Source organism: Argentina anserina, chromosome 2 (genome assembly GCF_933775445.1).
Source record: "Argentina anserina chromosome 2, drPotAnse1.1, whole genome shotgun sequence".
Classification (NCBI taxonomy): domain Eukaryota; kingdom Viridiplantae; phylum Streptophyta; class Magnoliopsida; order Rosales; family Rosaceae; genus Argentina; species Argentina anserina.
The window spans coordinates 15,216,717-15,238,841 of NC_065873.1; the positions used below are offsets into that span (position 1 = coordinate 15,216,717).

General features: G+C 36.9%; 3 protein-coding genes across 3 annotated transcripts; 2 read left to right on the plus strand and 1 right to left on the minus strand.

The window, feature by feature from the left end:
- The first annotated feature begins 2,876 nt into the window (after positions 1-2,876).
- Positions 2,877-4,605, plus strand: LOC126782696 (signal recognition particle 43 kDa protein, chloroplastic). Its single transcript, XM_050507996.1, has one exon. The coding sequence runs from the start codon at positions 3,309-3,311 to the stop codon at positions 4,419-4,421; it is 1,113 nt and encodes a 370-aa protein (XP_050363953.1). The 5' UTR covers positions 2,877-3,308; the 3' UTR covers positions 4,422-4,605.
- Positions 4,606-14,294: 9,689 nt separating this feature from the next.
- Positions 14,295-17,061, plus strand: LOC126782704 (uncharacterized). The gene is made up of 3 exons (XM_050508002.1): positions 14,295-14,750; positions 14,835-15,020; positions 16,672-17,061. The coding sequence occupies exons 1-3, from the start codon at positions 14,295-14,297 to the stop codon at positions 16,954-16,956; spliced, it is 927 nt and encodes a 308-aa protein (XP_050363959.1). The 3' UTR covers positions 16,957-17,061.
- A 589-nt stretch (positions 17,062-17,650) lies between these two features.
- LOC126782711 (phosphoprotein ECPP44-like) lies at positions 17,651-18,362 on the minus strand. Its single transcript, XM_050508009.1, has 2 exons — positions 18,116-18,362; positions 17,651-18,020 (listed from the first exon to the last, which is right to left on the minus strand). The coding sequence occupies exons 1-2, from the start codon at positions 18,299-18,301 to the stop codon at positions 17,742-17,744; spliced, it is 465 nt and encodes a 154-aa protein (XP_050363966.1). The 5' UTR covers positions 18,302-18,362; the 3' UTR covers positions 17,651-17,741.
- Between the last annotated feature and the right edge of the window lie 3,763 nt (positions 18,363-22,125).

The window sequence follows — 22,125 nt, forward strand, 5'->3', positions numbered from 1 at the left end:
ATAGTCGTTTAGGGAATAGATTTTGTAGGACGACTATCTGTTAATCGAAGTATGCAACTTTTTATCGCCAAATAGTTGTTTGCCTATTAGTCGTTTGACGGAGACACTGAGTGTAGGAAAGTTTGCGGCATTTATTCGGTGCATGAAACAAAATTAAGGGCAAGGTTGGTGGACATCAGAAAAAGACAGAAATGGAATTATGAGAAAAGACAGATTTATTAGTAGAATTAGTATTAAGTGATTGCCAATAAGGGAGAGCGATTTGCGTACGCGCAAACAATAATAGGTTTGCTCTTGTATTTGCTTGTAAGAGAACGCGACATTATATTCTTAATCATATATGATCATACTCGATCTCCTCGGCTCCTTTTTGGTTCTTTGCTTGTGAAAGGAATTAAGAGCCACCAATCTCACCATGCATGAAGCTTCGTGGCTTTTTGTTTAATATAAATGAGAGATTGTGTTAGGATGCTGGGCTGGAAATCAGTAATGCTCTAAAATTTAGCAGTCATATTTATTTCAGAGAAAAATACGGCAGTCATGCAAAAGAAATGGGGTTAATTTATGCGATCATTCTCCATGCTAGTTTGATACGAAGGCATGGATTGAGTTGACTATGAACGTAGTAGTGACAGCTAGTCAGCTAGTTTATTTGGCTAAAATGAAATGCATGGCAAGTGTAGAATGTGCATATTGTAATTCATGGAAATACAAAGGTATTTTGTATATAAATATCAGGTTAAATTATAATAGATAGGAAATCACATGGGCGAGTCTTTGTTCTATAACACATGACACATGGAAAATATGTACTTCTTCTCTGTTTTTCTGGAAGTTGTACGTGATTCAGTGATTGATTACGTTGAGAGAATATAATCATCATACAACATTGAAATAATTCATATGTGGCGGACTAGACCATACTAATACCTAACTTTAATTTTGATGATTAATACAATTAATTTTTTTTATTAGTACAATTAATTTTTTAATTTTTATTAATTAGTAAAATTAATTTTAATTTTTATACGATTTAATACAATTAATTTTATTTTATTTTATTAATTGTATTAATTTGAATTTTAATTAGTTAATACAATACATAATTATTTTCAGGATTAAAAATAGGAATGGATTAAAGAAAATAATCTCGTGTGTGTGTATCAACCTCCTTATATATCTCTATTTGACAACACACTTGATTAATCATTTTTACATTAAAGTTATTTAACATAAGAAAATAGATGAATTCACAATGTCATTGTTTCATTTCTTTTTATTTTGTTAAATATATGATATCACGTCAAATATGGTTGAATGTGAGTAGTGAGAGGAAATAATAATTTCAATTAAAATATATAATAAAATGTCAACTAATTTCTTAATTATGAAAATAACTTATTTACTTTAAATAATAATATAATACAAAATTATATTACTTGAACATATAATAACAACCTCCAATCTTAAAAAAAATATAATTTAGGGCTAAACATTTAGCCATATGAGTTGGAAACAGTTAATGTTACATCTATAAATATTAGTTTAACTTTTCAGGACTAAAATTTTAGCCTTGAGGTTATTTTAGCATTTTGGGTTGGAGATGGCCTAAAAACATTAGGTGAGGGCTAAAAGACATTGTTAAGGGTTAAAATTGCCTTTAACAATGCCTTTTAGCCATTTGAGTATATTTTTATTCTCATTTGTTTATTCAATATGTCCCCCACATTTTATCAACTACAATTTTTATTTTTATTTTTAATAAAATTAATTTTTATTTTGATGATTAATACAATTATTTTTTATTTGGATGATTAATACAATTAGTTTCAATCTTTGTTCATTAGTAAAATTAATTTTAATTTTGATTCTTTTTTTGGGAGGGATAATGCGGCCACTCTCAAGCATTCATTAATAAAACTGTCGAATACAAGGGGGGACGTGAAGTATAAACCTCTAATTACAAAAACCTGGCATAATATCAAAGATCTCTAGAAACAAGTACTCAACAAAACACCAGCTAGCGAAGAGTACTACTCTAATGACGACTCTATTATCTTTGAAACAACAGTGACATACTAGAGAGGACGATAGATATGAGACCCTAACAACAATGAAACAGAAATTACATATCCAATTATAATACAATAAATTTTAATTTTAATAATTAGTGCAACTAATTTTAATTTTTATTGGCTAGTAAAATCATTTTTGATTTTAATAATCAATATAATTAATTTTACTTTTAATAATTAAAATTAAGAATGGTCTCAACTTGTTTGATTAAAGAAAATAGTCTATATGAGGTAGAACAACTTGCAATGTGACTGCTTCAATCCTTTTTATATTATACTATCACGTTAAATATGGTTTAATGAGGTATACTCTAAAATTTGAAAGTGAGAAAATATAATTATTATAATTAAAATATTCAAACTAACTTCATAATTATAAAAATAATCTTAATTATTAAAAATAAGAATCTAATACAAAATTATAATACGTAAACATATAATAATATATTCAAAATCATAAAATATAATTTAAGGTTAAATTTTAGCCATAACATGTTGGAGACTATTGATGTCATATCGATAAATAGTTCAATTTTACGAGGCTAAAATTTTAGCCTAAAACTTTTTTAACCTTTTGAGTTTGAGATGACTTAGCAACAACCGTAATTCACTATTGGCAAATTTTTTGCCACGAAACTCATGCCATCCTTCTTGCTTCTCCTGAGGGCATTCTAGAGCTATAATTATTTAGGTCATCGGAATATGAAATGAAAATTCGAGACGCATACCAATTTTTTTTCTTGTGAGGAGACATTCAACAAGCCTTTTTTTCCAACATGAGAATTACATCAGCATAAACGGAACTCTCTCTCGCATCCAGTGTTGTAATGGCAAACAAGAGCACTGTACGCATTACACTTGAAACAAAGTCACTTTAAGTTACACTATTAGTACGTTTATGACCTAACAAAGTTCTCTTCTCTAATTAAGAACGTGTTTAAACATAATTGTCTCTATTAACTTGCCACGGTCTTGATATTCTGGATTAGGCTTTGCAATTTCAGATGAAAGCTTGCACCTCCCATTTATCTCTTGCAAAGAGAACACTATTACTTGACATATCCGAAGTTTTTCGTGACTGAGATTTCAAACAGGCCCAACTTCCCGGCCCAAGTATGCGGGCGAAAACAAAACCAGATAGAAATGGATTGGATGGGATTTTCTTATCCATAACACGATTTCTCTTCTCCCGCACTATCCCATGATACCTCATCTGTAACCCACCGTACTCCAATGGACGCCCTCTTCGTCAACCAGTACTCCATCTCCGGCGGCCTCAAACTCTCCCCCAACCTCACCGCCTCCTCTTTCCCTTCCCAACCCAACTTCATCATCATCCGTCTCAGAGCCGCCCCCAAACCCAACCCCACTTCCATCTCCGTCATCCAAAACCAACCCAACCAATTCCTCGACACCCAGAAACCCCTCTCCGACGAGTCCTACGGCGAAGTTGACAAGATCATCGGCAGCAGAGTCGTCGACGGCTGCGCCGGAATGCAGTACCTGATCCAGTGGAAAGACGGCCACGACCCTACCTGGGTCTCCTCCGACTCCATCGCCAAAGACGTCGTGGCGGAATACGATAGCCCCTGGTGGACCGCCGCCAAAAACGCCGACGATGCCGCTCTCCGAGCCCTCCTGGACGCCGAAGACGACCGCGACGTCGACGCCGTCGACTCCGACGGCCGCACAGCGCTTCTGTTCGTCGCCGGACTAGGCTCCGAGGCCTGCGTAAGTGTCCTGTCGGAAGCCGGAGCCGACCTGGATCACAGGGACAGCAACGGCGGCTTGGCAGCGCTGCATATGGCGGCAGGGTACGTGAGGCCAGGTGTCGTGAAGCTATTGGTGGAATTGGGCGCGGATGCTGAGGTGGAGGACGACAGAGGACGGAAGCCGTTGGATTTGGCGAAGGAGATACTGAGGACGACGCCGAAAGGGAACCCGGTTCAGTTCGCGAGGCGGTTGGGGCTGGAGAGCGTGATAAGGGAGCTTGAGGGGGCGGTGTTCGAGTACGCGGAGGTGCACGAGTTGCTGGAGAAGAGAGGGAAAGGGGACGCCGTTGAGTATTTGGTGAAGTGGAAGGACGGTGAGGATAACGAGTGGGTGAATGCGCGGTTCATTGGGGAGGACTTGGTGAGGGACTTTGAGGCGGGGCTGGAGTACGCGGTGGTGGAGGGGGTGGTGGGGAAGAGAGTCGGGGATGATAGGAAGATGGAGTACTTGGTTAAGTGGACGGATATTGAGGAGGCGACGTGGGAGCCGGAGGAGAATGTCGACCCTGAGTTGATCAAGGAGTTTGAGGAGAAGGAGAGTAGTAGTAGTACTGGGGTGACCAGTGTAGGATAGTTTTGATTTTCTTGTATATCTATTCACTTCAAAATTTGAAATGCTTGGCATATTTTGAATCTCTTAACCTCATAGCTACAAGGTGAACACTAATGTCAATTTGGTTTTGAATCGAAACACTGTAATGTCATTTTCTGTTTTCAAACGAAGCACCGAGTCAATAGACCAAAGGAGATTTTTGAAGCATTCTAGTGTTTGAAATAACACCTAACATGAAATTCGATGATGAATGCCGATGCAGGACAGTTTGATGCAAGTTTTGGATTTATGTTAAGCTCAACTATATACCTACTTTCTAACGTTCTTTCCGCACAATCAATATATACCGTATAACATAATGGAAAAGATGCGTATCATATTTAGAAGAAATTATGCTAACACAATACGGTATATCACATATTACAACTAAATTATTACACGAAGATTTCTATGGATTGATATAAATGGTTGATAATCTGATATGTGATATGGTCATATGGAGCCATATAATTTCGTCCAAGCTAAAAGAGGGGGATTCTCCAATTGAACCAACCCTCGCGGGAACCTAGTAGGAGCACCATAATTGATCTTGAAAGAACCCAACAAATTGTAACTAGAGGCGCAAACTTCCCAACGACGCTTTTGCCTTCAAAATTTGCACTAGAAAAACCTTGTTAACGCAAAAGAAATGTGTTTCCTATTTCACATAGGAGAGCTATATATTCTTTTTCATTTTAATGATGTGTTTTTATCAAGTCAAATGCACCATGTGAATGGTAAATGCACCCTATTGTATGGAAGCAAATTTGTTGCTCACCCCTATTATACTCATCTCATACCCACCACCCTAAGTAAATACCAAGTGCATTTTTCTCAACAAATTTATAATTATAATATTATAAAAGACACTTGTCATTTATTTAAGATATGCTAGTGCCTAGTTATTTGGTTATGAGCACCTCACATAGGCCGTCTTAACAAGGGTCATGCTGACTCCGGACACTCATTGATTGTCATGTACTTTTAGGGGATTATAAGCCATAATAGTCGTGTATCAACCTTATCCAAGATGATACAAGTCAATTTTCATGAGATCTCACAAATTCAAAGGAGAGAGATGATGTTCCTTGCATGTACAAACACACCATTTCTAGTGAGACGCATTTGAGTTGAGAACCTAAGAACAAAAGAGTGAGTACATGACCGCAATTAGGTAATATCTCTCTTTACAAGATGTCACAAATGGTATCAGAGCCACTCAGCCACTACATGGCCAGAATTATGCAAACAAGGAGGAAGAACCCATAGCGCCTCGGAGAGAGAGAGAGAGAGGTGATGTACCTTATATGTACACACATTTCCCCATTAAGATTTGTTATGAGTTGTGAACACAACAACAAAACCCCCATGAGGGTAAAGCCCAAAGCCAACAATATTTTGGAGCTGTTATATTTTACATTTATTTATTTATAATTTCAGAAATTGAGGCTAAATTTGTAACAACCTTCTATTATTGCAAATTTCCGCTTGACACACACTAGACGAGATTGATACTAGATTGCGTCCTCTAGGCAAAGACAGTGATCGTCACCAAGGTTTTGGTATGTAAAGTTCCGAGTTTTTAGGAGCTCTTTCTTCTAATTAACTTTTTTTTTTGTAAATATTTAGATTTAGTTGGTATTTTTATCTACAAATTATATGAAACAATTTTGGTGTCCTAAGTTTTTGTGTAGTTCGTACAAAGAAAATAGCTGTATTAAGAATAAGAGATAATTAGACATAAACTCAATTCTAAAGCACCCATTTAAATCTAAACCCACACCCAAAAGTTTTTTCAATCTAAACTCAAATTAATTATTTTAACCTAATATTTTTATAACAAATATTTTTCATTTAGAATGGTTTCACCTTTTTACCCTCTAAGTTGAGAAATTAAAACCCCTCCTTAAAATTAGGTTTGACCAACTTTCTAATTTAGTTAACATTTAATTATATCTATCATAAATGAAAATTGCAAGTTCATTTTGGAGAAATTTGAGAAAATCGAGTATCAGCATTAATTTAGAGAATTATAGAATATACAAGAGTGATTTTTTTTCTTATTTAAGACGATTAATTATTTGAATTTGTCATAATGATTCCTAATTATTTAAGACATCTTGTAAGTTAAGTCATCTTATTTAGATTCCTGATTCAATACTGATTTTTAGTCTTACTTCTAGACTTAAATTATGATTCCTTACCATAATGATATAATACACGAAATCATTAGGAACTAGATTTGATACTATCTTTGTTTCCATGTAGAAATAGATTATGACATTAAACATGATAATCATATAATATGTGATAAGTCCAAAATTGATCTAACAATCTCCCACTTGGACAATCACTTCCGGTTTATGAAAATCAAGTTCCTGTAATGTCAAAAACTATACTACCTACTGTAGTGCGCGCCAGAAACAATTGAATCAAAAATCACATCACAACATGGTCACCTTGCAGTTACTTATGTAGAACAAGAAACGAGTTACACTTTAACAAAAATGCAGAGTTTCTTTACTACAACATAAGCTCCTGCAAAATACATATGTCCAAACCCTCAGTATTGAGATATATGTATAATGTGTATTAACAAGTATAGAATACATATTCATCAAGTCCTACTGTATGTTCTAAAACCAGAACTTCAAGCAATAAACTGGACACCAATGACTTTATAACTTGCTTGAACCATATCATCATGCTAGACATGATTAAAGTCATCTGATATGCAAGTATATATACAACTGTAACTTATTTGTGTAAGTTTTTTAGAAACTAATGTAAAGCTGCAGCATGACATAACAATTCTGAAATACCTCAAGACTTTATTTAAAAAAAGGAAAACTTTTATCACAAAGATAATTAAAATAAGAACTCGAAACTTGTAAATTTTAGTTTGCTCCTACTGGACTTAGCTCCCACTGACCTCAAGCATCTAAGTTAGGCAAAATGCATATGCTCTCTATGTGTTTCTTGAACACTTTAACTGGTAATGCTTTTGTGAAAGGATCAGCTAGTTGTGAGTTTGTATCTATGCTTAGAACCACTAACTCAACCCTATTTACCCTCTCCCTAACATTATAATACTTTAAATCTATATGCTTGGAATTGCTAGATCTCTTATTGTTCTTGCAGAAGTACACAGCTGCCTCATTGTCACAAAAAACTTCCAATTTGTCTTCCACAATGTGACTGAGTACTTGAGTCTGCTGTAGAAAATTCCTTATCCATACCCCTTCACACACTGCTTCATATACTGCTATGTACTCAGCTTGCATGGTTGAGGTTGTGATCAATGCATGCTTCATGGTTTTCCAAGCAATAGCTCCTCCTGCTAGCATGTACACGTATCCACAAGTGGACATCTTTGAATCAGGATAATTCCCTGCAAAATCGGAATCTGAAAATCCAATAACCTTCAAATCCTTGACTTTTCTGTAAACTAGCATGTGATTCTTTGTCTTCTGTAAATACCTCAACACCTTTTTCCCTGCAACCCAATGTTCATAACCTGGATTAGATTGAAACCTTGATAACATCCCAACTACAAAAGCTAAGTCAGGTCTTGTGCAAACTTGAGCATACATGAGGCTTCTAACTAATCTTGCATAAGGCTTTGACTTCATGTTCTCCTTCTCAGTTTCAGTTTGTGGCTGTTGACCTTTTGTGAGCTTGTCACCTTTAGACATTGGAACTTCTCCTCCAGAGCACTGTTTCATACTAAATCTCTTCAGAACTTTAGAAATGTAATTTTCTTGGGACAATCCCAACAGTTTATGTGCTCTATCTCTTTTAATCTCAATCCCTAGTACATATGATGCTTCACTTAGATCTTTCATGTCAAAATTCTTTGACAGAAAACTTTTGGTATCTTTTAGCAGTTTTAGATTGCTGCTAGCCAAAAGTATATCATCAACATATAGTACTAATAAAATAAATTGATCTCCAACTGTTTTTAAATAAACACACTCATCAACTAGATTTTCAGTGAAGCCAAAAGAGGAAATCACTGAGTCAAATTTCTTGTACCACTGCCTGGAAGCTTGCTTGAGTCCATAAATTGATTTCTTCAGCTTGCAGACCAAATTCTCATTCCCTGCTTCAATAAATCATTCTAGTTGTTTCATATAGATCACTTCATCAAGCTCTCCATTTAAGAAGGCTGTCTTGACATCCATCTGGTGAAGCTCCATATCATAGTGTGCAACTAACGCCATAATAATCCTAAAAGAATCTTTACAAGAAACTGGAGAAAAAGTCTCAGTGTAGTCTATGCCTTCTTTCTGCGTAAATCCTTTTGCAACTAACCTTGCCTTGTGTCTTTCAGTGTTTCCTGTTGCATCTTTCTTGGTTTTGTAAACCCACTTGCAGCCAATTGCTTTTTGACTTGGATCAGCTTCAACTAATTCCCAAACTTCATTTTTCTCCATTGACTCAATTTCAGATTTCATAGCTTCTTGCCACTTCTCTGACTCAACATATTATGTAGCTTGAACAAAATTTGTTGGATCATTGTCTTCTGCACAATCTTCTACTAAGTCTGCCTCAGTTAGATAACTCACAATATAAGGACAATTCCCCCCCCCCCAACTTTGCATTTCTAACTCTTTCGGATCTTCTAAGCATAGGATTTTGAGGAAGAGCTGGAATTGGATTATTTTGAGGTTGTTGAGGTTGTGGAATTAGATTAGGTTCTACTACAGGTGCCACTGCAGCAATGGGAGGATTCTGAACAACTATATTGTTTTCTGGATTGTCAATTTGCATTCCTTGATCAATTTCTTGATCATTTTCATCTTGATTTTCTCTATTGATGTCATCTACTAATTCATTATCTAAAGGTAATGTATTTGCTAAATCCTCATCCATCACAAGTTTTTCAAAGTCTGAGGATAAATCCTCATAAATTGTATTGTGAATTTTCTCATTTATGAATTTTACTTGATGAGTTTCAAAAATTCTAGGTGAGTGTTTAGCAGAATATAGCTTGTAACCTTTAGATTTATCTGGATAACCTATGAAATAGCAGCTAACAGACTTTTCATCAAGCTTGCTCATTTTTGGATTATAAATCCGAGCTTCTGCTTGACAACCCCATACATGACAATGAAAAAGACTTGGTTTTCTACCACACCATAATTCAAAAGAAGTTTTCTCTATAGCTTTACTTGGTGTTCTGTTGCAAATATAATTTGCAGTTTTTAAAGCCTCTCCCCATAAGAATTTTGGCAACCCAGTGGTACACATCATACACCTAACCATATTTAGAAGGGTTCTATTCTTTCTCTCTGCAACACCATTTTGTTGGGGATTATAGGGTGTTGTATATTGAGCTTTAATTCCTTGCTCTTGCAGATACAAGGCAAAAGGACCCTTTTGTTGACCTTTTTCTGTATATTTTCCATAAAATTCCCCACCTCTATCTGATCTTACTGTTTTGATATTTCTCTCTAGTTGATTCTCTACCTCAGCCTTATAGATTTGAAAGGCTTTAAGTGCCTGTGATTTTTCTGAGAGTAGAGAAACATAACCGTATCTAGAGAAATCATCAAGGAATGTAATGAAATACACGTATCCACAGATAGTTTGGTGTTTAAATAGACCACAGATATCAGTGTGTATGAGTTCCAACACTTCTTTACTTCTTACTGCAGTCTTTTTCCGTTTGTTTGTCATCTTACCCTTAAAACATTCAATACAATCATGAAGGTCTGAAAAGTCTAATGCGTTTAAAATGTTGTTCTTTACTAATAGTTTCAGTCTCTCTTTTACTAAACCCTAAACCCTAATCTTCTATGCCATAAATATGCAGATTTTTCATTGTTCCTGGTTCTCTTAACACCAGTTAAGGTGCTAGTACTTTTAGTGTTATCTGTTTCAACAAAAGAAATATCTTGTTGAGATATTGAATAATTTAACTTTATATGATCATCCAATATCACACCAGAACCAATTTGCTCTTTATTTTGAAAAATAAGAATTCCTTTATTGTCAATCAAAAAACTACATCCATATTTAACCAATTGAGAAATTGAAACTAAATTCCTTCTCATGGAAGGTACATAATAAACGTTATTCAAGACTAGAAATTTTCCAGATCCTAAATCAAGCCTAAGAAATCCTGCAGCTTTTACTGCCACCTTCATCCCGTTTCCAACACGCAAGCTAACATCCTCACTTCTTGGAGTCCTGGTCCTTTTGAACCCCTGTAAGGAATTAGTTATGTGAATAGGTGACCCGGAATCAATCCACCAAGATTGTGGATTGACATTAACAAGATTAACTTCTAAAGAAAAAACTGTATTAGAAATAATCTTACCCTTTTTAGCTAGCCAAGCTTTATAGCTAGTACAATCCTTTTTCATGTGTCCTACTTTCTTACAAAAGTAGTACTTGAATCTGAATGGTTTGTTATCTTTTGGCCCTGTGGTTACTGATGTCTTAGAGATTATCTTGTTAGGCTTAAGCTTGTTCTGTTGATGTGACTTCCTTTTCTTAGGCTTTTCAAGCAGGTAGATAGTTGGGGTTTGCTTCTTAATCCTCTCCTCCTCATTAGAACAGATAGCTATTAGTTCATCTAGAGTCCAGTTTTCCTTTTGAGCATTATAGCTAGTCCTGAGATGGTCAAAACTGCTTGGGAGTGTGTCCAATGCATGATGCACCAGCAAGGTATCCTGTACTCCCACCATTATCTCTTTAAGCCTATTGTTGATATTAATCAACTTTAATAAATGCTCCATGACTCCTCCAGTTCCTGAGTATTGCAGGCTATGATATTCCTTGTTTAGCCTAGCTATCTCAGCTTTCTCACTCTCCTTGAACTTAGCTGACACGTCCTCCAGAAAATCAGTAGCAAATTCCGGCTCAGCCACGCATCCTCTAATGCTTTTAGACATAGACTGCCTAATAACATTCTTAGCCATCATGTTTGAATGCATCCACTTCTTATAGTTAGCTTTGACTGTGGTTTTATCATCTTCTGCTGGGGTTTCAGGTCTATCCTCTTGAAAACAATAGCCTATCTTATCATTCATGGTGATATAGGTTTCTACAGAATCCTTCCAAGCTCTAAAGTTTGACCCAGTAAGCATTAAAACACTGTTGAAGGTGAGGTAGGTGCTACCTAAAGAGCAAAAGAAAATTTTATGAGTTCTTAGTTTTCAGTGTTTTCTGTTTTGTCATACAATGCCAATCAAGACAAGCATAAAACAACACAGTCATATACTTGCATGTAATTCAGTCCTAACTTTAATCAACATTAAGCAATACTTTTGAGCAATTACTTAACATCTTGCACTTTTCAATAAGCCACACAAGATAAAAACATGTTATCCAAAGAATTAAATCAACATCTTTAGACAGAAGATTTAATTCCAAATATCCGAATTTATTTTCATCAAATATGCTTATTGTTGTCTGTATTCTAAAATCATATTTTAACCACTTCTTTGGAAGAATAAAATATGAATTTAAAAACACAGAACACAACTTTTCAGTTTGTTATCTTGAAAATTCCCTGCAGATATCAAAGAAGAATGCTTTGTGCAATATGTTCAATTATACCAACATGAAACCACAAACCAATTTTGAGCTTATAACTTTGTTTTCTACCCAGATAATCTTTATAAGAAAACTAAGCTCTGTGCCTTGTAAACCTTTTACAATGTATAAAATTGGGAGATTTTAAACTTCTGTATACATTGTCCATCAATTACAGCACACACATAGAATGCAATCATTCAATTCATTCAATTCAACCATAGAGTATATATTTGCATAGAAAATTAAATTTCTCAGTCATATTGGAACCACATGTCAACCACAATCCAAGTCTCTAAGCTACTCTTATATGCACGCTGGGTGTGCTCTACGGTTATTATGTATATACATATATATATATATATATATACTTCATATAATCTGCTTAAATTGAAATCGGAAAAACTTTAAGAAAAAACCTGTTTTGCTTTTTCCCCAAATTTGCTGCAGTTTTTGTAGCGGAAGCATAGAACAAATTTTTGAATCAGCAGCAATTTCCTTTGGTCTTCGTAATCCGTAGCAATTTGGGTTATGAATCCCGTAAGAGACATAAAGGTCTCAATCGCTTCCGATCCAGTCGTCTTTCCAAATCCAGAAGCTCAACGTTTTGAAAAACACAACGGCTAAAATTTTTCTTGAGTTGTTGTTCTTGAGTTCGGATTGGGTTGAGACCGGATCCGCGTGTTTGCAACCGGTTCGACCCGTAAAGCAAAATTCCTCAGTAGTAACGTTCGCGACCAGCAGTAACGCTCGCGACTCTTCGTGACGCTCGTGATCCTCAGTGACGCTCGCGATCATCAGTGACGCTAACGATCATCAAGTAACACTCGCGATCATCAAGTACACCACTTTTTTTTTTGTTAAAAACTAAAACCGATTTTTAGTTATGCAAAACTGAAAATTTTGTGCTCATAATTGCTCTGATACCATATGTAAATCAAATTACATGATATGAGTACGAAACCAAAGATCATATGCATAACAACTAATCGTTAACTTAGTGAATACGATTAACTTACCATCTTCATAAACGACGACACCGTGATCCATTGTGCCTTAATCCGAAATCACAAGGTGCTAGGAAAAGTCTTCTGTTAGTCACTACTCTCTGCTTTCTCAATGGACAGAAACTCACGCAAATAACTCGTAGTGATAACAGGGACGTTTACCATCTATATATAGAGAATCTTTAACCCTTAAGAGTCCTTCCATTAAAGACATCTTGTAAGTTAAGTCATCTTATTTAGATTCCTGATTCAATACTGATTTTTAGTCTTGCTTCTAGACTTAAATTAGGATTTCTTACCATAATGATATAATACACGAAATCATTAGGAACTAGATTTGATACTATCTTTGTTTCCATGTAGAAATAGATTATGACATTAAACATGATAATCATATAATATGTGATATGTCCAAAATTGATCTAACAAATGAGTCTTAATTTTGCCTTAGTTTTTGTTTCTCCATCTTTTGACGTCTATTTAGCTTCCTATCACTTTATTTTATCAAATATTTTTTCATGTACTTAGAATATATATTTTACTCTCCCACCTGATTTAGCAAATACACACATACACTGAAAACATAGAATAACAAAAATACGTACTCTAAGGTAGTACTTGGGCAAGAGATTTGGAGGTGACAAGAAATTTCAAAAATAAAAAGATTTCAAGATGAATGGATTAATATGAAGTGATAAGATATTAAATTGAAACTACAATTAAGCAATACCGATACATAACAAATATATTTGTACTAGTGGCAAAGAAAATAATTTTCATCAAGAATACATTTTATTTCTTATAGCAAATATTTTTTTTATTTCTTATTAAACCTAACTGAAAGTGTTTTAAACGTGAGTTTAAATTAAAAATAGTGTTGATTTTTGGTTCTATAATCAATTACCCCTAACAATAATATGATAATGAATAAACCAAAAACACGTTGGTCTTCGCATAGTTGAATATGTTGTAAAAGAAAACCGATAAGCTTGAACATTTCAAACATTCTGATCTGCATTGCACAAACTCCAGATCCCACTGCACCCAGCATTTATAACAAAATGTACATCAGAATCATCTCTTCCTGGCCGTTGATCAAGCGTTTCTCTCTTTCCTTGAAATGAAAAACAAAACAAACAAAGAAGCCGCAGCTTCTTAATAAACCCTCTGCACTTTCTTCTTCGTCGTTTTCGTTTCAGTTTCAGTTTCACACCAACACCAACACACCCAACAAACAAACAACCCAAAACAAAGCACCCCTCTCTTTCCCTTCAATCACATCAGAAAGTGGCGACTGACGAGAATGCACGCCAAGTCGGACTCGGAGGTGACCATGAGCGTGGAGCAGTCGACTCCGCCGCGGTCGCCTCGGCGGCCCCTCTACTACGTACAAAGTCCGTCCAACCACGACGTCGAGAAAATGTCGTACGGCTCAAGCCCTATGGGCTCCCCTGGCCACCCTAATGCTTACTACCACTGCTCCCCCATCCACCACTCCCGCGAGTCCTCCACCTCCCGCTTCTCCGCCTCTTTCAAAAACCCCCGCAACAGCAACAACCACCTCTCATGGAAACGCCTCCACCGCCCAAACCCAGACGAAGACTCCGACGCAGATGACCTAAACGACGCCGCGCCCTCTCCCGGCCACAACGTCAGGCTCTACCTCTGCTTTCTTCTCTTGTTCTTCGCCTTTTTCACTCTCTTCTCCCTCATCCTCTGGGGCGCCAGCAAGTCCTACAAGCCCCACGTCGTCGTCAAGGTAACGCCGTCCCTCCCCCACTCCCTTCTCCGTTCTCCTTTCCTTCCCCATTTTAACGCCGTTAGGTTTTCCGGTTTGTTACAGAATATTAAGTTCGAGAGCTTCAACATTCAGGCGGGGGTGGACAACTCGGGGGTGCCGACGGACATGTTGTCGTTAAACTCAACTGTCAGGATCCACTACAGGAATCCGGGGACATTCTTCGGCGTCCACGTCACGTCCACTCCTCTCGAGCTCCACTACTACCAGCTCAAGGTCGCCTCCGGTCAGGTAAAAGCCTCTGCCAAGGGGGTTAGTATTGTCATTTACTTAAGGTCGTTGGGAGGTGGGATAGACATAGGAGATGGAAGTTTGAATCATATTTTAGAGTGATGGCTCGTCTGGGCAGTGGCGAATCTAGTCCCTACCTAGGTGAGGAAAAATAATTCACGGACAATAAATGATAAACTTATATAAGTCAAAATATAATTTATATATAATATTTATCAATATGTCAAAAGAGATATAATAATTATAAATAAAAAAAAGTTAATTGATACTTATCAAAATACATAATCTCATTACAAATATTATATGTTCTATATTCGATATAATTAAATACAGTATTCATATCTCAATTTATAATTTCATAAATAAATCACACATCACAGAATATATAAAATAAATATTAGATTTGGGAATTCAAATTATAAAACACAAATTTTTCTTAAGTTTGAGACTTGAGATTGTTTAATATGTAATGAGATTTGGAAACTGAGGTTCATTATAAAACGTATTTTCAGATTAAATAAGTAAAAACAATTCAATACTAAAAATTAAAGAAAAAAAACGAAAAAAATTGCACAAAGAAAACTCTAATTCTAAATCCCTAATTAAGTTAAGAGGAGACTTGGGTTTAGAGGTTTTGAGAGCTAAGAGGTCTCATTCCATCGGTGGATATGTATTGGAGCCGAGTTGGACATTACAGAGAAAAAGACGATCGAGAGCAGGGAATGTGCAACGACCAACTTTGATCTTCGGCTAAAGGGTTGTGGGTTTCTGATTTTACCCCAGCAGGATTTATTTTTTTGAACGTGACCCCATTTTTCCTGCTGGGCCTGCATACTGCTAGGTCCGCCTCTGCGTCTGGGTCATCGTCTTTATTGGGGAAGTGAATGCCTGCAAAAGCTTGGCCTGAACCAACCACAAAATACGTATTAGAGAGTCAGACATCTTTGTTGGGATGCGTGTATAGGAGTTTTGAAAAGGGTTAATATTAAAAAGCTCACCCCTTTGGTGCTCATCATGTTATTGTTGCATAGGGGATTACCCAAGAGAGGCTTTCCCTTTAGGCATTGGAAAATTGCTCATTCATTTTTCTGGGCTAAAGCTTGTTTATTGCTAATTGGTATTAAAGCTTTAATCTTTGATAGCTGGTAATTGCTAACTTCTTAATATGGGAGGAACAACTTGGTCACAAATGGGGAAGGGGACCATTGTCCTTGTAGACATTTTCCTTATTCCAGTCTATTTCAAATTGTTTTCTTGGGTTTGTTGACATGGAGTTGTGACCGTTTACAAGGGTGTAGTTATTGATTCCCAGAACTTGATGGATACCCCCTATAGAGAGAGAACCATATTTTAGCAATGTCTCTTTCACTTTAATGGGACAAGGTTCCTAGATAGAATCGAAGGTGGGATGGGTTTTTCTTCAAGTGTATAAGTTTTTGATTCTTTCATTAGTTTGGACCAGGCTGGAAATGTATATGTAGAAGAAATTGAGAACCCTTAGAATTGTTAATAGTTTGCTGTCAAGAAGCTTTTATCAATGGAGCTGACATCAACAACAATATAAAGCAATTTTAGGTTTATTTTATGATATTGTTTTGTCTTTATTTCAATAAGTTTATGTTACTGTTTTTGTAATGATCAAATCAAACAGATTAAAAAGTTTTACCAAGCAAGGAAGACTCATCGGACTATATCGACAGTGGTGCTAGGGTCCCAAGTGGCTCTCTATGGTACAATGTCAGTTCTTGATGTTAGAGGAAATCACGAGAAGGTTGCAGTGCCGCTGAATCTGACATTCGTAGTGCGTTCCAGAGCCTACATTCTGGGAAAACTAGTGAAGTCAAAGTTTTATAGGAGGGTTAGATGCTCTGTTACTCTGAGGGGCAGCAATCTAGGCAAGCATTCTAATTTGACGGATTTTTGTGTCTATCTCTGAATCACATACTCTGTTCGTTTACCGTCAGCTAAGTTTTCTCAGATCCTCATTGTTCATTCATTGTTTTTACCACGGCTGTTTAAGATTTCATGCTGTTCACTCCATCAGCCTACAATTTATTCCTACACGATTTTTTTTGGTTTGGCCTCTTGGTCGATTTGCCTTGCATTTACATTTGTAAAACTTCCGTAGTTGTAAAGAGTAGACTGGGGAAGGAAGCAAGTATTTGTAGCCTCCCATTCATCTGTAGAACTGATTTGTATAAATCATCATCATTGATCAATTTGTTTCATGAATTTTTTTAAGGAGTATTTATGTGATGAATCTAGGATACTCTGTTTCAAAATATGTTAAGACAGAAAATGTGGAGCACAATGTTGAGCTATTTTAGCTAATGTGCTGACATAATTTGGTATACTTCGATATTAGGTTTCATTAGTGAGAGGTTAAGGGCCTCACGTCAAAGGCAGTGAAGTTTTGGCCTTAGAAAATGTGGGTAAACAATAGGAAGAGAAGACTTGCAGGACTACATGCATAAGAGTACATAAAAATTTTCACAGGTACATAGGACAATAAACAAAACTAGATAATAAACAAACACACTTGAACAAGTAGATAAAGGAAATCAAGCAAAGACATTACAAGCAAATAACATAGCTAGCCACTGCTACCAACATCTAAACATCTATTTGGCTCCATCCATCTCCTGCCAGTTAGTACTCCTTGGGCTTCTCCTCTTCATTCTTGTTACCACCAGGGAGCTTCTCCTTAATCTTCTCCATGATTCATTTCTTCTCCTCTGGCTCACCTTCATGTGGAGCATGATACTCGGGAGGAGCACCAACTTCAGCTTCCTTGTGCTGTCCAGGAAGCTTTTCTTTGATCTTCTCTATGAATCCCTTCTCCTCACCATTCGAAACTCCACTCTCGATATCATTGCCCTTTGCAGCCGGAATGGGTGCATGGTAAGCAACTTCCTCTTCCTTTTTGCGGGTGATCTTCTCCTTCATCTTACCCTTCAGTCCCTTCTTTTTCTTCTCCCCGCCTTCTTCATCACTGCTAGACTGTCAGAAACACAAATTTAATCAGATCAAACGCCGCTTCTGAGGTTTATATACCAAGTTAGGATCAAATAATGATCAAATGGAAGACAGCTTACCGAGCTAGAGGCACTACCATCATGGTGGTGGAGCTTTTCAGCAAAGGTGTGCTTCTGTTCTTCAGGTTGGGGGTTGTCATTTTCCTTCTTCAAGAAATCAAACATTCCACAGCCAGTAGCAGGCTCTTCTTCCACCTTCGTTGCTGCATGGTTCTCTTTGATCTCTTTTGGGTACTGATCTGCCATAATGCTAGTGCTAAGTGAAAACAGAATGAAAGCTTCAATCGACTATGTGATTTAATATCAGTGTTTTGATACTCAAGACTCAAGAGTGATGGTTCAAGCTAGTCTGAAGTGCTGGTATTTATAGTGATTTTGAGCACAGATTGCTGGCAAGGCAATGCATTATCATATGACAACATTCATACATGGGCTCTCGTATCGATCAATGGGGAAGAGAAAAGTAAGAAGGGTCGGTGTGGACGGTCTGCAGAATCTACAGTTATCAAGAGGTTTCAGTAGAGTTGCCAAGCTATGTTTAAGCAACACTTCGAGATGAGGAGCTTGCCAAGATTTCAATGGTACGGTTGGATGGACTAGGCCGGTGCTCGGAATGTTTAACTTTGATGAATAGATTAGTCATAAAATAGTTTGATGGCCTTTAATTAATCAAACCACATAGGAGAACTGGTTCCAAGATAAACAACAACATGATGTTTTTTTTTTTCGTGAATAAAACTTGTCTGGTTTTAGAGGCCAAATGAGAAAAATAATTGTCTTGAGTAGGTTAGACTTGGTTATTAGATATGATGTTGATTTTGTTTAACTCAGATAACCTCGGCGTAAATTTGTATGTATTTCTTAGAAAGATGTAATAGGATGTTACAGAATTACTTGCAAGCATGTGTGACTTCTAGGCCGAAGTGAGTTTCTGAATCTAGCAAAATTGATGAGCTCTTATCATCCTATTACATGAGGAGTTACTTGAAACATTATTTGCCGTTGTTGGGAACTTCATTCATCATTCCTAGGCTATTAGCTTGGTAAAATTTCCCAGTCACTAACAACTTGAAGTTTTCAGGTCTATCTCGCGAAGCTCTGGTCATAGATGATCTTGAGCTTGAAACTTCGAAATTTCCAATCCAAATTTATGACATCTGGGATACTTTATAAGTTCCTAGGTGCTGATTGCATCCTTGTGCTTTCCTCTGTCACTTTTGCAACAAAGTTTCTAGGTTCCGGTGGTTGTCTTAACAATTACGGGTTGAAGAAGGTTGCATCCAAGCCTTTGTCAGCCAAATTCCAAGTTGCTGCAACAACAAAAAGAACACTCAAAGCCACTCCCAATCATCCTAGCCCCATATTCGTATACCAAATAACACCTTTTGGCTTTGGTTTTGTCAGGACCCCAAAATTTCGAGCATGAAACTCGAATTTCGACGTCAGGAAAGACTCTAAAACAATCTCAATAAATCGAAATCGTTTTAATGTTTCAGTGGATCATTATTGAGTTCACAATACAACTCAAACAAACCAATTATTACAAACCAAATTTATAAATTAACATTACATCAAATGGAAATGTAATAATCCTCACAAATTCTCACACAAATCCACACAAATCCTCACCACAAGATGGAATATGAACGATTTCGAATCTTCAGAATTATCCTTCAATTTCCACTAATCGACACCTGCGGAATTATCCCCTACACCATCGACTAGGTGCACCGGGATTGTAAACACAAACCCGGTAAGCTTTAAAGCTCGTATGAGTAAAATAACAAATACCACTCGCATATCAATATATACGAAAATCCACAAATCAACAAATATAAATGCACTCATGATAAATTAGACGGCCCATCTGGCTGTCTAATAATGTGAAAATATATGTACTCATGAGAATTGGGCAACCCCTCTGTTTACCCAAATGCATTTATAATACGGGTACTAATGAATGCTGGTACACCTCTGTTACCCCTCACGTAGTACACCGCTGATATTGGACGACCATATGTCATCCAATATCAAAATATATGGGTACTCATAAGCCGATAACCCATATGTTACCTCATATGCAGTACCCCGGCAGACAGACTAGAGCTCTAACTGTATCGTAACTTTCGCTCGGCCAAAGGCTAGGTTCCGACATGCCAAACACGTCCGAAGACTGGTTCGAAGACATAAACACGTCCGAAGACAAAACTTGTCCGAAGACATCAATCACGTCCGAAGAAAAAAATCACGTCCGAAGACAAAAACTCGTCCGAAGACATCAATCACGTCCGAAGACAAAAATTCACGTCCGAAGACAACACGTTTTAACAAAACTCAATATTAAAACCACATACAATAATCATCATGTCATATTGTACAAATCAAATCACATGCTCGATATATAAATCTCATCACCAACGTGATCATATTCACAACGAAATCCAGACAGTATATAATATAGCAAACTATATATATGTACCTATTTACCATTTATACAAATATATATATTCCACTATATCATATACATGTCATATTTCATTCTTTAAAATTCTGCATAATCTTGAATCTCCGTAATGGTAGATTCGTAAATAAGTGAGATTTTACTCACCTTATAAATTCGAGCGTAATTCCACAATTCTGACAGTAATTCCTTTCCTTGAATTATTGATCACCTTGAAAAGATAAGAAAAAATTTAGATTCGTTACGTAAACCTTAAATGCCGAAACAGTAATAATAAGTTACTGTTCAGCATTTTCGGGTTTTACGAAATTATTATTCATGTATTTCTGTACAAATACACATCCATTATGTATTCCTGTACGTATACATACTGTTTATGTATTTCTGTACACATACATACTATTCACATGTAAATACTGTCTTAGTAAAAAATAATTACCGATTTACCCTTCCGAAAATTATTTTTTATATTTACTGCAACTAATTTAAATTTACCGTACGTAAAATAAATGTACATTTACAGTACATAAATCCCTTTTTACATTCACCATCGTAAAAATAATTTTTTACAAATTTACTGTTTCAAAAACACTGGTCACGCACAGCCGCACATGACGGTGCGTAGGGCCCACGCGCCAAGCCTAAGGCCGGCGCGTAGCACGCCACCACCGCCCTATTTCTCCTCCTCTTTTCCCCTTCTTCCTCCCCACGGCCTCACGCCGCCTCTAAGCTACCTCACTGCCCCTCACGCGCCGCCTAAGGCGGCGGTATCCCCCCTCACCCTCTCCTCCCCCGATCTACACCAAATCGATCCAATTCCAACAAAATCACACCAAACAACCACACAATCAATCAATTCAACTCACCCTTACCTATTTCACGCCTTGAAGTCATCGGAGCTCGTCGGAGTGAAACACGACAGCAGCGGAGGGATTTGCAGACCTCAGGTTGGAGTGTAGAGATTCACACTGGTGCTGGACGGAGCGGCGAGCTCGAGGGTTGCTGCGGAAGTCCTTGCGATGTTGCAGAGCCGGGTGGTGAGAGCCACGACGGCCCAGGGAAGCAGATCGCCGAAGGCGATTTTTTTGAGGCGAGAGAGAGAGAGAGTTCGGGGAGAGAGAAGAGAGGGAGGCGGAGAGAGAGAGAGAGAGAGAGGTTTCCAATTTTGGATACCCTAAATTGAAACATTTCCTTTTTTAACTCGTTTCCAAAATCGGAAACTAACTTCCGTCATTAATAACTTTCACGTACGACGTCCGATTCGAACGCGTGATGCATCCACGAACTTGTATCGACGAGCTCTACGACTTTCATGAAGGAAGTTTTCGCAAACGAGCGACGGAATAAAAGTCGATATTCACGTTGTGGAAATGTAACGTTTTTCTAAATAAACGTTCCGAGAACGTGTCCGTTCTTGTTTCGTAATGTCGTAAACAACCAAATTTCGTTTTAAATGAATTTCACAACTTTATAAAAATTAAATCAAACTAAAAATCGTTCAGAAAAATCCGGTTATTACATTCTACCCCCCTTAAAGGAATTTTGTCCCGAAATTCAAGTTCACTCAACAAACAACTGTGGATATCTCGCCTTTATATCCGACTCTAAC

Bases quoted from the DNA above. Each gene is read 5' to 3' on its own strand.
- LOC126782696 (XM_050507996.1), top strand. From the start codon at position 3,309: ATGGACGCCCTCTTCGTCAACCAGTACTCCATCTCCGGCGGCCTCAAA.
- LOC126782704 (XM_050508002.1), top strand. From the start codon at position 14,295: ATGCACGCCAAGTCGGACTCGGAGGTGACCATGAGCGTGGAGCAGTCG. The intron at 14,751-14,834 runs GTAACGCCGTCC...GGTTTGTTACAG, and splicing joins AGCCCCACGTCGTCGTCAAG to AATATTAAGTTCGAGAGCTT. The intron at 15,021-16,671 runs GTAAAAGCCTCT...CAAATCAAACAG, and splicing joins TCAAGGTCGCCTCCGGTCAG to ATTAAAAAGTTTTACCAAGC.
- LOC126782711 (XM_050508009.1), bottom strand. From the start codon at position 18,301: ATGGCAGATCAGTACCCAAAAGAGATCAAAGAGAACCATGCAGCAACG. The intron at 18,021-18,115 runs GTAAGCTGTCTT...TGTTTCTGACAG, and splicing joins ATGGTAGTGCCTCTAGCTCG to TCTAGCAGTGATGAAGAAGG.